This window comes from Octopus bimaculoides, chromosome 4 (genome assembly GCF_046866305.1).
Source record: "Octopus bimaculoides isolate indiv1 chromosome 4, ASM4686630v1, whole genome shotgun sequence".
Classification (NCBI taxonomy): Eukaryota; Metazoa; Mollusca; class Cephalopoda; order Octopoda; family Octopodidae; genus Octopus; species Octopus bimaculoides.
In genome coordinates, this window is record NC_142931.1 from 147,658,027 (window position 1) to 147,674,720 (window position 16,694).

Here is a 16,694-nt window from a genome sequence, read left to right on the forward strand (position 1 = left end):
ACACACCAGTGCAGTCTTCTCTCATGCACACTACATCTGATGCCTCGTATACCCAGTTTTTCTCTCAACTTACACCCTGTCCTATATAATGCACACTAACCTTACCCATCCAGCAGTGCATACTGGCTTCGTTTCTTTCAAGCCTTCGCATGTCCTTAGTTGTGGCAGCCCATGTCTCCCTGCCATATAACAGTTGTTTGTACACAGGCATCGTACAATCTGCCTTTCACTCTGAGGGAGAGGCCCTTCATTACTAACAGAGGTACTAGCTCTCTGAACTTTGCCCCCACCTATTTGTATTCTAGCAGCTATGCTTTTGGAACCACCTCCATCACTGCTAACTTGATCACCTAAGTAACAGAAACTGCCTGCTACTTCCAAGGATTCCCCTTGACATTTGAGGTGGTGGGAGTCTATTTGTTTTTGTTCTTTCCTGGTGTTTAATGTACCTGCACATTGCTACATGTAAAACCTACTTTCTCTGTTAATCTTCCAGTGATATTACTGTTCCTCTTATGTGCCCATAGCTTGCACTGGGTACATCTTATGGAGTTTCTACCGGCATAGCTAACAGGAGTAAGAGGAGCGACCTCTCCCAGCGAGAATATTTTTCAAAATTGGTGCTTTTTAGAAAATATATAAACAATCAATTAAAAATTGTTTGGGGTGTGTCACGGTTCCCCTAGGTTTAGAACCTGGCTACACTCATACTTCAGCTGCTGGTATTCGCGATTGTTCTCTATCGGTCATCGACCAGTAACCGATTTTCAGTAAAGGAGAGGTCGCTGAAAAACCCAAACCGTTGTCTCCATTTCGGGTTTTTCATCACTATCCTCACCTTTGGTCAATAAGTATAACGAGACAAACTCCTAGAAATAAACAAAGATGCGCGCATGCGGTTGAAGTAGGTTCAAAGAGGCAGTTGAGGAGTGGAAATCTGAAGAATTTATCCCACGAGAAAGTTTTTCACTTTCATTGTTAATATTTTTCTCAATGTGCTTGAGTGTTTTAATAATTGATGTAACCACATGTTTCCTGGTTCAGTCCCACTTCCTGGCACCTTGGACAAGTATCTTCTACCATAGTCCCGAGTCAAGCAAAGCCCTGTCAGTGGATTTGGCAGACGTGTGTGCGCGTGTGCGCGCGTGTCCGATCGCCACTTGACAATCAGTGTTGGTTTGTTTACGTGCCCGTAACTTAGCGGTTCAGCACATGAACCACGATAAAATAAGCACCAGGCTTTATCAAAATAAGAAACGGGATCGGTTTGTTCGAGTAAAAACATACCTCCAAGGTGGTGCCCCAGAATGGCCGCAGTCTAATGACTGCGGCAGGTCAAAAACGAAAGATATGTAGATATACTCGCACGTACGCACTTCCATTCATTTGTAAACATTAAACAAGGAGAGAGGGAGGGGGGAGAGGAAGATTTTAGTAAGTTTGGAACCGGATGAAAGAACATGATGCAAAGGAATGGCCGTTTCGGGGCGACGATCTGATGTTTGTTTCGCCTTTTATTACGTAAACCTTGTTGCCAGAATTTTTGACCGCCTCAGTATCCATACGTGCGTGTGTGTCCGGCTGTATGTGCGTGTGTGAGTATGTCCGGCTGTGTGTGTGTGTGTGTGTGTGTGTGTGTGTGCGTGAGTGCGTATGTCCGGGTGTGTGTACGTGTGTCCATGTGTGTGTGTGCGTGTGTCCGTGTGTGTGTGTGTTTGCGTTGGTTTTTGCGACGAATGAATATAACTGTGAAGACTGGTTTTTCTTTTGGTATCATTAAATAGTTTTTTCCAGTTATTCTTTTTTTATTTTTAATTGTTCCACTGTTTGGGAGAAAAGTGTAACAAAAAAAACTATATAACTTATATGGTTATACAAGACAAAGAATTAATTAGTCATTTTCGGAAATTACAAGAACGAACGTCGCAAACATTGACTTTACGGAGAACAAAAACGACAGCACCATCACCACCACCACCACCACCATCAGCAACCACAACAACAACAATATTAGTAGCAGTAAGAGCACCACCGGCGACACCATCCACAACAATGGTTGTAGCAACGACAACAACATCGAAGTGGGATATAAATTGAAGAGCTGCCGCTAGAATTGCCATTCTGCTGATTGAGAGACGAAACGACGGGTCTTGCTCAAGAAACGTAAGTAATCCCAAAATATTTCATTTCAATCTACCGCGCCAGTTTCTACATCATGTTTAGCCTTTCTAATAATAACAACAATAATAATAATAATAATAATAATGATAATAATAATAATAATAATATGAGAATGATTCCTGGATTACAATTCATACAAAAAGAAAGTGCAAAAGATTGTTTTACGAGTCACACGTATTGAGAAGAGCATCGTCGCAGTGGGTTTTTTTTGTTTTGTTTTCTATTTTCTTTCTTTTCTTTTTTGTTTTTCTTCTCTTTTTTCTTTCATTTTCGATATTTTTTTTAATTTCTTTCTTTTTCTTTTTCTTTTTTTCTATCACGTAACTTTGTAAATGAACAATCTGATGTGTTTATTTTAATGGCCTGCCAATGTATACAGAGAGTTTTTTGCCCTGGGTGTCGGGAAGACACTCAGCAAGAAATGGGAACAAAATTGAAAGAAAGACACAATAATAATAATAGATTATTATTATTATTATTATTATTATTATTATTATTATTATTATTATTATTACCATTGCCTTTCCACAACTCCTAACGCTGGAGATGTACTGTGGTGTCAGCTGTTCCCTACCAGTGAACTAAGGTAGCACCCCTTATTTTTCGAGCACCTTCCGGAGTATTCGAGTGGTTCCAAGCAGTGTTGTTTTCTGCAAGTGCTCCACCCTTATTGCAGCCCCTATCTGTTCCATGTACTTCTCGAGATGTTTGCTCACTGTTCCCAGGGCTCTGGCGATTATTGGGTACTATTGCCACCTTTTTCATCGACCACAACTGCTTAACTTCCCAAGCTAACCTGTCATATCTCTCGACTTTTCTTTCTTCCTTATCGCATTCCTTGTTGTCAGCTGGGCATGCTATGATTATTATTATTATTATTATTATTATTATTATTATTATTATTATTATTATTATTATTATTATTATTGTGCATACTATCCGCATTTTCTCAAATGACGTAGTCATGGAATTTGGAATAGAAAAGTGCGCTATATTGAAAATGAAACGAGGAAGACGTGAAAGAAATCAGGAAATTGAAATGCAAACAATGGGCAAAGAATGAGAGCAGTTGAGTAAGAACAGTGGTATAAGTACTTGGGAAGACTGGAAGTAGACGAGATAACAAATGAAGAAATGAAACAAATGGGAGTACACAAGGAGACTAAGGAAATTATTATAGTCAAAGCTGAATTCCAAAAATCTTTTTGAAGCAATAAATTAAAGAGAAGTACCCTAATCAGACATGAACCAGAAACGAAATAAAGAAACTTGACAGAAAAACTAGGAAGTTGTTGACGATGTATGGAGCCCACCATCCGAAAGCTGATATCAACCGTCTGTACCTGAGGAGAGACCAGGATGGAATAGAGGCTTAATAGCAGTAGAGGAATGTGTATAGATGGAAAGAAAAAAGTCTAGTAGAATACTTACAGAGCAGCACAGAAAAACTATTAAAGACAGTTAGTAAAGAACAGGTGATGACACGCGTAATAGGGGAAAAGGACAAGAACGAAATACAAAGAGAGCACGTCAGACAGATCGAAGAGAAACCTTTAGACGGCCAATTTTGGAGAGCCCCTGAAGACGCATAGGGAACAAAATCCTGAGCTTTGTTTTAAAAGGGGGCAATTTAAAAAAGAAACAGAGCTTAACTGTAGCAGCCCAACATCAAGCGATAAAAACAAACAACTTGAAGAAAAATATATATGGAGAGAATGTGTCAGAAAAACGTGGAGCCTGTAGAACTTGGAACGAGACAGTGGCACACTTTGTGACAGAATGCCTCAAGTTGGCACAGGAAGAATATAAGAAATGGAGGCACGACCAGATTTTAAAAGTTTTGCACTGGAAACTGTGCCAGAAATGGGGCTTTGAAGCTGGAAACACATGGGACAATCACGGAGTCGAAAGAGTTCTGGAGTCGGAGAAATGTAAGATTTTGTGGGATTTTTCTATTCAAATGGACAAGAAGTTAGAATATAATAAATCGGACATAACAATTATACACGCAAAACATCCAATGAAGCAGCACGCATAGCTCCGCCTTTTGTAAAAGATTTCTCTCCATGCAGCATCCAATTGCTCCATTCCTCTCTCATTATCTTTAAATGGTTTGTTTAGACTGACGTCTTGTGGCTGCAGTAAAGAGGTCAGACCACCAGGTATAACTGCAATATCAGTATTATTTCGTGATAATCTGGCCTTAGTGTTCTGTTATGTGGCTACGAAACATATCTCAAACCAATAGACTTCTTTCCTTTTTTATCCCACCCGGACGTCTGCTCCAAATATTTTCTATCCACAATTTTACGCCATTCTCATCCATCCATCTTTTTTCGTGAAAATGAACAAATACTCAAGAAGGAAAATTTATTTTAGGCTTAGTTTTTCGCTTAAAAATTATCATGGGTTTCAGTTTCGTTCCGTTAGCCATGCACGATAACACGACCGTAAACCTTGTCTTTTCATGACCCATGCCTCTAACATGCACGGTTTTTGCGCCTTTCTTGTCAACCGTTCTGTCACCCGTCATATCAAAGTTTAATGGGGTCTCATCTATGTTTCTGATACATGACATAAGAAGATGATGTTTTTGCCTCATCCCAATAATAAATCGATGAAAATTGGTAACTTTATGGTCAAGGTCTCTTGGTAGCTTTTGAGCGATTTTCGTTTTTTGTCGTATCACAAGATTCTTTCTCTTCCTGAAACGACTGCACCAGCCTACTGCTTTCGTCTTGGTTGGCTTTTGCCCATATTAATGCATATGATCTTATTTTATTTCGTGTTACTACGTATCCATCCTGTCTCAGTTCAAGTACCCACTTTCAAACATGATCTCCCAACTCTGGTCATCGAGAGCTTCCGCTTCTCATTGCACATTTCACTTTTGACATGTTTCTTAAATTATCTTCATTCTTTCCCCAATGTCTTACCAGCTTATCAGTCACATCAAATGTTCTCACAGCAGCACAGTTGTCAGATGCATTGGCAACTTCAACAACTTTCAGTTTAAAACTTTGCTTCGTATTTTCTTCGTTTGTTTGTTTGTTTGTTTGTTTGTTTGTTTTCTTTTGGCTGCTCCAGGTCGAGTATAAAAAAATATTTAAAGAATTGTATCTGGTTGGTAGGAGAATCAAGGACAGATTGAATCAGAGAGAAAATGAAGTGAAAACAACATTGTAGTTGAATCGCCTTAAACAGAAGAAGAAGAATGCTGTTTGTTGATATAATGAGTTCGTCAGTCGTCAGCTGCTTTGAAAGTTTCAAATAGTTCAGCCGCATGAACACGTCTTTGTTTATGACATTACGATCGACAGCGCTAAAGAAACGATCTCTTCCATCATCTTATACAAATTTATGTTATTACTATATATTGTTTCATGTCTTAACTTTCAAGGATATGTTAAGTAAAATAACATTTCTAATAACATCGTCTTTAATTAATATCCAGTATTTTATATGATATGGTAACTTTTACACTGTTGCTTAGGCTATCCTTAAACTTAGGCGAGTTTTGTATTTTAAAGGTCGTCTTATACTTCATATATTAGCTAATGTCATGAACATTTACTCGGATTTTCGGGTCGTCTTATTTGTAGGTCGCCTTATATACTGAAATGTACGGTAATCTGGTATGGTATGTAAAGGTGTGAGAGAAATAATCTGGTATGGTATGTAAAGGTGTGAGAGAAATAATCTGGTATGGTATGTAAAGGTGTGAGAGAAATAATCTGGTATGGTATGTAAAGGTGTGAGAGAAATAATCTGGTATGGTATGTAAAGGTGTGAGAGAAATAATCTGGTATGGTATGTAAAGGTGTGAGAGAAATAATCTGGTATGGTATGTAAAGGTGTGAGAGAAATAATCTGGTATGGTATGTAAAGGTGTGAAAGAAATAATCTGGTATGGTATGTAAAGGTGTGAGAGATATAATCTGGTATGGTATGTAAAAAATTGAAAGGAGAGATCGATGATAGGAGTAAGAAGGATGGAAGTCCTAAGCAGTGTTGAAGCAAATGAAAAGGAAGGCTTTGAAAAAGACAGACAGAAAGACACCTTGAATAGATGGAAGGGAAAAAATGGCCAATTCCAATGCTTGAGACAATTGACAGGGTCTGGGAATGAACTAGAAAAAGCGACTGGAAAGTTGAAACTGAAGCTCTTATTTTCGCAGCCCAAGATAGACAACGGGAATGAGCTTCTATCAAGTTCAATATTCTTTTCTACTCTAGGCACAAGGCCAGAAATTTTGGGGGAGGGGGCAGTCGATTAGATCAATTCCAGTACGCAACTGGTACTTAATTTATCGACCCCGAAAGGATGACAGGCAAAGTCGACCTCGGCGGAATTTGATATCAAGTTCAATATTGACAAGTCAGTGACTTTCCTGTTTTGAAGGTTGAAAAAGGTGAAACAATTAACCACATTATTAGTGACTGTTAGACGCTTGCACCAAAAGTGTACAAGAGAACCATTGCCAGGTTGGTTCACTGGAAGTTCTGTCATAAGCACCAACCGAAAAGTGTTGTTGAAAATGAACAATATAAGATCTTGTGGGACATGACCATCAAGTGTGATCGTCTTACCGTGGCTAGAAAAGCTGGCATTGTTGTCGTAAAAAATAAAAACAAAGTAATCATTGTGTATATTGCTTCATCGTGGGACCACGGTGAATGAAAAGGAAAGTGAGAAAATGGAGAAATATGACGAAAATCTTCAGCAGCCAATTTAATCGCTCAAATGTTCGTGTCATGTGATAATACTCAATATTTATTAAGTTACAGTTATGGTGGTTTGGCTGAATGGTCAGAGCATTGGACAAAATACTTTTTACGTTCTTAGTTCGAATCTGGCCTTACTATTTTTTTTTTCTTTCCGGGTCGTTGTTGTTTAACCCGAGATCAACATTGATTTAGCTAACTTTTTGGGTCAAAAGCATTCCAGCCATGGCCATCCTGTTTACATTTTGCAATGTGTCCTTCTGAGTTTAAGTGGTTAAGTGGTGGGAGAGGTTTGGCTGCTATTCGATCAGCCACTCGCGTAGAGGCTCTCTCACATGAAGAGGACGGTGGACAAGTAGATTCGGCAAGTGGGTGGGGGACAAGTAGAATTGTGGTACTTAATTAAATACGTCCTCAATAGGTTGCAGAAAACAATACGCAATTTAGTGTTACAACATTTCAAGTCACTTCATTATCAACCCACAAAACTCTTTTTACAGGCTACACAGAATTTGGGGTGATTGCAATCCCAAAACGTTTTTAAAGTCTGCTACTTATTCTACCGGTATTTTTTGCCAAGCTGCTAAGTTACGGTGATGTAAACAAACTAACACTGGTTGTCAAGCGGTGGGGGAATACAAACACAAACACAGACACGCGCACACATATATGCATATATATATATATATATATATGTATGGAGTATACCTGCCTAAGTTGCCACACAGTTGGACTGAACCCGGAACCATGTGGGAAGCAGATTTCTTACCACAGCCATGCCTGCGCCTACATAATATGTATATAATGTGAGTGTGCGCGCGCGTGCCTGTGTGTGTATATGTACTTGCGTGTGTGTGCTCATGTATATGTATGCGTGCATGTGTGCATGTGTTCGTGCGTGCGTGCGCGCGTGTGAAAAGGCCGATGAACACAAATAGTCTTAATGAGCATGAGTGGTGTAATAGTCTTATCATGACAGCTGTTTCGGATGAAGCATGACTTAGGCCATAAACATGTCTGTTATGAAATAAAGACCCATAATGAAAGATCTCGTGATGGTCATCACCTAATTTTACCATTGACAGGTATACCAATATCTAAACTGGACTCCACTGCTTAGTGCCAAACGTCCTACAACCCCCCCCCCCCCAACCTAGAATTAGAGTCAGATACTGCGATAGCTTAGGGATCGAAGGTTCACAGCTTATCAATGTAAACATATTCGAGAAACACTTGAACATTGAATTTAGCTTAGTTATAAAATTACATCTCACAACAGCTAAAAACATCTTTTTCCGCTTATTATGGCATATATCTTCAAAATTCTTCATTAAATCAAACCTTTTTCTTTTGTCTATATCAAAGGTTCTCAACCCATTTTGGCCAATGGCCCTCTTTTGACCCTTGGAAAAAGGTTCTCAACCCATTTTGGCGAAAGCTCCCCCACCTACGAAAATATTTATATTTTTCAATATACTACTTATTGTGATATCAGCCGATAATGATTAAAACATAAAGCACGTCGGTTTACATATGCACTTGTACGCAGTCGGGGGCACAGATGTACAAATTGAAATGCAAAAACAACGAAATAATGAATTGAAAGTTGGGTAATTGCGTTTATTTCCATCACGTGACACTTATGAGACCAACGTATTGTCTGTTGAGAAACTGCTCTTTGGGACAAGAGAGCCCCTTTGATCCAAAACTCCCACCCAACCACCTCGAGCTCCAATTGCCCCCCCACACACACACACACACACCTCGAGCTCCCCCCCCCCCGAGAGGTCATATGGTCCCCGTTGAGAACCTTTGGCCTATATTTTTCTTTAAGCATTTCGTCAAGCGATTCGTCGAGCCTTTGAAATTAATATAGGGAATGGTACAAAATAAGTAATTTCTTATTTCTTGTTATTTTGAGGTTGCTAATGAAATTTCTGGCTAATTTTTGGTGTTTAACGATTAATATTCTATTCTCTGTTGGATTCCATATCAATTTTTTCCCCACACTAATGTCTAATTTGAGAATTTTCCATTTTCAAAAAATGATGACAAAGTTTCGGATCAGAACATCCACATGTTGGATTTTCTGTTTTGACGGTGATTTTTACCAATTTCTTTTTCACCACAGCCTAATTTCTTCTCACCTCCATACCCCCCATCCGGACCGATTTTGGCCACATACCATAGAAACCGGGAAACCGGGCCCATGAGACTGGCCCGCCCTTTTTAATAGCATACCTTTCGATCAGTAAATATGTGTTTTCTTAGACACACACACACACACACACACACACGGCCACACTTGGTTGGGTGGGGGCGGGATTTAAATTTCAAATTTTTCTGTTGTTGCTTAGATCGCAGCGAAGTACCTCTCTTCCGCATCATCGTGCCATAAAATGTGCTGATGGGAAGAAAGTTATTGAAAAACTCCATTGATTATCTCAATATACTGGGGCTGCATTTAATACAAGTTTTGTACACAGTTTTTATATTTAAGAGATGAGGAATTATGTACATTATTTGCATTTGATGGATATTTGTCCTCATCTTGTTTGTTGTTAACACAACGTTAAATAATGTAAATAAGTTTTGTACATTTGAACTATTTGTTAATGTGTGAAGTGTGCAGTACAAGTAAACTATTGAAAAATATCCCCCAATTACTGAAAACCTTTTTTTAAAAATTGGTACATGTGTAGCGGGAAAGGTGTAGCAGAAAGATGTTGAGGTAGCAGATGAGATAAGAATGTGGACGACGTCAAAAGTAAAATAAAGGAAAGACATCGGGTTGAGTGAGTCAAGTCTTGTGCTATTCTGAGCCGACACTAAACGTGTGTGGGTGGGTGGGGCGTGTGTGTGCATGCGTGCGTGCATATGAGCGAGGAAAAGGGAATGCAGAATTTGTGGGGTTTTCTGCTTAGGGGTGAGGAAGTTACAATGTCAAGGCCGATGACCCTTACTAAATAGAAGTAATTGGCAGCCCCTAGGGTCAGTCTCAAATCTTCATGTTACACTCTGTTGAATGAGACAACACCATCAGCAAAACATGTCAAAATATTTTGAATAAAATTTTCTATGCAGTTGACATAAATTTGTTTCCAAGTAGTTTTTAAGTGCACTTGAAAAATCCCGGAAAAAAATCACACACACACACACACACACAGCTTTATGCTCCTCATCATACAGCTGTAGTTTATGAATAACAGATCTTCTAGGAGTGTTACTTATAAGAGACTATCGCACTATCCAGGAGTACATACAGCTGTCATCCATTTAGTGTTCCCAAGTCTGAAATTTGGTGTTTTGAAATTTACTCTGTGGTAAGAAGCTTGCTCCCCAACCATATGCTTCTGGGTGTACGCAACTGGTAATTAATTTATCGACCACGAAAGGATGAAAGACAAAGTCAACCTCGGCGGAATTTGAACTCAGAACGTAAAGACAGACGAAATACCGCTAAGCATTTCACCCGGCGTACTAACATTTCTTTTCTACTCTAGGCCCAAGGCCCGAAATTTTTGGGGAGGGGGCCAGTCTATCAGATTTACTCCAGTACGCAACTGGTACTTAATTTATCGACCCTGAAAGGATGAAAAGCAAAGTCGACCTTTGCGGAATTGGAACTCAGAACGTAACGGCAGACGAAATACCGCTAAGCATTTCGCCCGGCGTCCTCACGTTTCTGCTAACTCGCCACCTTACCAAGGAGCCATTCTCGTCACCTCGCATCGCACAGTCCTTACATGTGTATGCACGAGTGTTCATGTGTGTGTATATGTACGTGTATTATATTCTTGTTATTATTCTAATGGGGTAATAAATATTTTTCTCTTTCCACTCGAGGTGTCAAGTTGGTAGGTGTTTTAGTTACATCCATTTAGGGTTCTAGTTCAAATTTTGTCGAGGTCAGCTTTACTTTTCATCTTTTTTTTGGGGGGGGGGGGGGTCCAATAAAATAAACATCAACCAAATTCTGGGGGGGTGTGGAGTTATATTCCAGTAAAGTAAAATTAGAAGTGTATGAAATGTTAACAGAGTATTAAGGGGACATATTATTATTAGGGTGGTGAGCTGGCGGAATCGTTAGCACCTTGAGCAAAATGCTTAACGGTATTTTATCTGTCTTTGTGTTCTGAGTTCAAATCCTGCCTGTCTTTCATCCTTTCAGAATCGATAAAATAAGTGCCAGTCAAGTACTGAGACCGATGTAATCGACTATCTCCCCCTCTCCTCAAAAACTGCCGGCCCTTTGCCCAAATTTGAAATCCTTGTTATTAAGGCAGCCACCAGGCAGAATCGTTACTCCGTCGGGTAAAAATGCTTAGCGGCATTTCTTCCAGCATTTTACGTTCTGAGCTCAAATCCTGCCGAGATCAACTTTGCTTTCTTCCTTTCGGGATCAGTAAAATAGAGTACCAATAAAGTACTGGGATCATTGTAATAGACTTGTCGCCTCTCTTCGAAAATTGCTCGCCTTGAAACCTGTAATTGACCGCAATAATAATGATTATTATATTATTAGAAAGGATTATTATTATTATTATTATTATTATTATTATTATTATTATTATTATTATTATTATTATTATCAACAACAACAAAAGCGACCAGCTAACAAATCAACTAAGAGAGTTCCCAATATTTGTAAATATGTGGTTGAGTTGGTGCCTTGATTGAACTATCGATGCATACACCCAAGTGTGTGCATCTATTCATCAAAATAAATTCAGATGGAAATCTTTGGAGTGTGTAACAAAGCCTCACTATGTATGTGTGTGTGCGTTAGATAATTGTCAGTAATTTTTTTCATATTATTCTAATTCTCCTTTCTATATCATTTAATTCTTTATTAATTTACTAGCAGAAATACCCGGCGTTGCCCGGGTTAAAGAGAATAATGAAATCTAAAAACGCCGTCTAGACTACGCATCATCTTTATATATAGAGATGTATATACACACACGCACCCAAACACACGTATATATATGTATATCAATATAAATATATGAAAGTCAATGAAGTTTCGTAAAAGAAGGTGATCATGTACATACTTTCTTGCTGTTGTGATTATAACACCTCATTGTAAACTATGTTCCTTGTTTTCCCTTGTGGAGCATATACAAATAGGTTTTTTGTTGCTGCCCACTCTTGAGCAGCCAACATACAGTTGTCCATGTGAGAAGCAGGGCTCTTCCAAGAGAAGACCAGCTACAGACAGTGTTTGACCCTGATATTTGTTTATGGACATGGCAAAAGTCACACGAAGGGGGAATTGTAGTCTTCTGAATGTAAAAGGAATGTCTGCTCCTGATGGAGTAAGAGGAATTCTTGGAATAAAGACGTCATCCCCTATTGCACATCCAGAAAGAATGGTAGCCTCGATAACGTGTGACATCATTTTCTAAATAATGCTCATCTGTTATGTTCGGGTTAAAATTTCATCAACATCAAAAATATATGAATTTTCATGGGAGTTATGGCCGTTATGCAAAGAATATAATTTCCAAATTTCATAAAGATCCATTCAGTACTTTTGACGTAGTTTTGGATAAGAAAACAAATGACTAATGTGTGTGTTTGTGTGCATGTGTATGTGTGTGTGATGGGTGTATATATGTATAGATATCTGTATGCATGTATATATGTATATATGTACATATTACATGTACATATATATATATATATATATATATATATATATATATATATATACATCTACACATATGTATACATATACATGTATGCATATAGATCTATATATATATACATATACGTGTACATCTATATGTATACATATACATCTCTCTCTCTCTCTCTCTCTCTCTCTCTCTCTCTCTCTCTCTTTCTCTCTCTCTTTCTCTCTTTCTCTCTCTCTCTCTCTGAAAGTATCTGTCATTACAGTATCGAAATGGTGTACATATACATGTATATGTATACATATACATCTCTCTCTCTCTCTCTCTCTCTCTTTCTGTCTCTCTCTTTCTCTCTTTCTCTCTTTCTCTCTCTGTGAAAGTATCTGTCACTACAGTATCGAAATGTGATTGTTTCAGTTAGTGGAATAGTTTCATTTTTAAAGTGAAAGTATTTGACATGAGTGTTTTTGTTTCACTTTTGACACTTAATACTTAAATAGTGGAGGAGATATTATGTTGCCGTGTGCTCGAACTCTGCAAGAAGTTAAAAATTTTTTTGACTAAAACACAACTGGAACCCTAAGTAAGGCATGTGTAAAATTTGAATGAAATTGGTTGCGTAGTTCTCGAGTTTTAGGGATTCACACACACAGACAGACAGACAGACACACATTCTCATTTTTATATATATAGATTATTTTATTTTCTATATTACATATCTGTACTTCATTAGTTTTACGCTTGTACTTTTCTCTAACCTTGGCAATGACTTAACTCACGAATGACGTCAACCAATTTTGAACGTATTAAGAGTTGCGCTCCTTACAACATTTCCGCCACATGAAAAATAACAAGAAGTTTATGTTTCTGAAACTTCCCAACTTGTGTTCGATGTGCTAAATGTCTGACGTATCATTAAGCAGGAAACTCAGAGTAACTTGCACGTTCTAAACGAGTTTCCATTTATTCATGTCAATGAACTTGTTTATAAAATTAAAGAATGTAAGCGAACGGGAAAAATATGTTTAAAATCTTATCAAAGAATGATTAGCTGACGATAACTGGTCGTCAGAAATCTAAGTTATAAACCTGACTGTGAACTATATTGTTTTAGTTTTGTAGGTACAAAACTTTGAATGTCTATTTGATAAGTTATCACTTTTTCATTTTATCGTTGAGGAATGACGAAGTTTGGTGATAGCGGTGTGAGGTGCAGTGATGTTCGAAAATAGAGCGAGATTTCAACAATGACATCATCTTTTATTTTGACAATTCATTGATATGAAAATAGAGGTGAGAAAAGAAGAGATAGAGAGATAGATACACAGTTTACAAAGTTTGAGAGATAAGATACACTAGAAGCTGGAGAGGAGAAGAAAAGAGAATATTGAAGAAGTAGAGTGATATAGATGAACGCTGATTGAATGTGGGAATAAACATTGTGCTTTATCGTCTGTCATCTTGGAACGTCTACAATATTTTACCTTCTGCTGTTTGATTCTTTTTACATAAAGGTATTTACAACGGTAACTTGCCGAAGACAATTTAAACCCAATCTTAGAAAGGATAATATACCAAAAGTTGAAGAATGGCGGAATACGACACTATTGAATTTTTAAATGCCGAATTCAATGCCATGGACAAAGACAATGACGGAAAATTGTCGTCTACTGAAATTTCGGAGATTTTGATTTACCAAGGTATCGATTTAGGCGAAAGAGGTTTTCAAAAAGTAAGTACACTTTATCTTAATTTTATTATTTATACATTCTTCTACATGGTTTTAGCGGTGACCTGGAGGAATTAATTGGTCCGTCGGACAAAATGCTTGACGCATTTCTTTCGGCTCTTTTCGTTCTAAGTCCAAATCCCACCGAGATCAGCTTTGCTATCATCCTTTCAAAGGGAGATAAAAAAGAAATACCAGTCGAGTACTGGAGTTGATGTAATTGATTTGTCTCCTCTCCTCAAAAATTGTGGGCCTTGAGCCCCGCAACGGATCGGCATCCCGCTCAAGGGCAATGATGCGATCTCGGTCACTTACACATCATAGAAACCGGCTATGCGGCGTTATTAGGTCTTATGACTCCAGCAATATAACTACATACGTGCCGTTAGCGATTTCTTTTCCTTCCTTGGATTTTCCGACGAAGAGCTATGCTCGAAACGTCAAACTCTCTCCTTTCACCGAGCGTCAAACTAACACATTTCTTGTGCACGCCTTTATGTTGTCCATTTTTATTCGTTTATCTGAATTGATTATATATATATATATATATATATATATATATATATATATATATATATATATATATATATATATATATATATAAGTAAAATTTAGAGGTAATACTTGACAATTGTAAGCACCTGTGTATGCCAGCTCGTGGTTGAGGTGAAAGAATAAATTGTAAATCCCAAAAGTAACAACAAAAATACAAAGGATTCTGCGGTACCGCAGAATCCTTTGTATTTTTGTTGTTATTTTTGGGATTTACAATTTATATATATATATATATATATATATATATATATATATATATATATATATATATATATATATATATATATTTCTATATATAATAAAAAAAAAAACGAAAAATAATCCAAATTTCTTGTCCGGTACCAGATCGATCCCAAAATCTAATCGGTTCGAGCCAGTCACAAGGCCAAACATCCCTGAAAGTTTCATCCGAATTCATCGGGCGGTTCTTGAGATATCTTGTCTACGGACAAACGGAAAGCAATACCTCCGCCTTCGCTAACGCGGAGGTAATAATCCATGGATGGAATTTATGAATATATTAACGCAACGCTACGCACGTTGGTAACATTAGGCTGTCGCTCACATAATAAAATAGCTTTAATATGCATATTCAAAACGTTTCCCATAAACGAACTTAAAGGATGTGTGTGTGTGTGTGTATGAGAGAGAGTACAGACACATATAAGCACACACATATACACACGCACATACACATACATGTGTGTGTGGGGGGGGGGGGGCGCATGACTTCGATTCCTGGACCGGGCGACGCGTTGTGTTCTTGAGCAAAGGTCTTCATTCCACGTTGCTCCAGTCCACTCAGAGGGCAGAAACTAGGCATCCTGCGATGGACCGACGTCCCTTCCGGAGAGGAATATATATGCGCCACAGAATCCAGAAAACCAGCCTTATGAGTCTATATGACTCGAGAAAGACTCCCCACCAAATTGTCATTTGTTGTTGTTGCATTTCTTAATTAAATTCCTGGTTTCAGTCGCTGGACTGCGGTCATGTTGGAGCATCATCTTCAAAATATTGGAATCAGTAACCAAGAATTATCTATTGCACGATGAGAGTCACGGGAGATAACTCATTGTTAAATGTTTACATGGGAGATAACTCATATTGCATTTGGTTTGCAACATTTCAGATGTGGACCCGTTTATTGGCAATACATTCTGTTGTTTCTCAGGATGGGGCATCATGCCAATAATAAACACCCACCCATGTTCAATTCCTCTTCTTTATTATTTGATAATTGGTTAATTATTTAACCATCTAACTAATCATTTGTTTGATACATCATGTACCTAATCAGTCAATCAAACATATTTGACGTTCGTGAGTTCTTCGGTGGTACGGCTCTCCTTATTCCAGGTCAGCTTCAGATCTGCATGTCAGTCTTTTAGTTTTAGGATCTATGTTATGTAGTTGTGCAGATGTTAATGTACGTACACGCTCTCTCTCTCTCTCTCTCTCTCTCTCCATGTATCTATCCTTTCCCTATATGTTTCTTCCTTCCTCACTTTTTTTTCTTTTGTTTCATTTCTGAACAGGGACTCATTGATAAATACGGAACACTTCTTACACAGGGACAATTTCAGGAGTTTATGCAAAGTATTCCAAACAAGTGAGTTTTACCACTTTTAGCATATTTTCATTACCCACCCCTACCACTACTTTTTTGTCTATAGAATCCACTTTAAGGTAACTCAAAGAGGAAGTGTGTTTGTGTGTGTGTGTGTGTGCGCGCGCGCGCTTATATGTATGATAGAATGTGCATGTATGAGTGCATGTATGATAGGATATATGTATATATGTTGTTTTGTATGTGTATGTTGTATTGGCATTAATATAAGGTGTTCTTCCATTTTTGAGCTTCA

At 38.0% G+C, this 16,694-nt stretch overlaps 1 protein-coding gene across 1 annotated transcript in view; it reads left to right on the forward strand.

Annotated features, from left to right (window-relative positions):
• Positions 1 to 16,694, forward strand: part of LOC106873644 (neo-calmodulin) — a 19,226-nt gene continuing 2,532 nt past the window's right edge. The window contains exons 1-3 of the mRNA XM_014921092.3: positions 1 to 2,163; positions 14,060 to 14,277; positions 16,368 to 16,441. Coding sequence (XP_014776578.1) covers positions 14,134 to 14,277; positions 16,368 to 16,441 — 218 coding nt within the window. The 5' untranslated portion in view covers positions 1 to 2,163; positions 14,060 to 14,133. The remainder of the gene's footprint in view (positions 2,164 to 14,059; positions 14,278 to 16,367; positions 16,442 to 16,694) is intronic.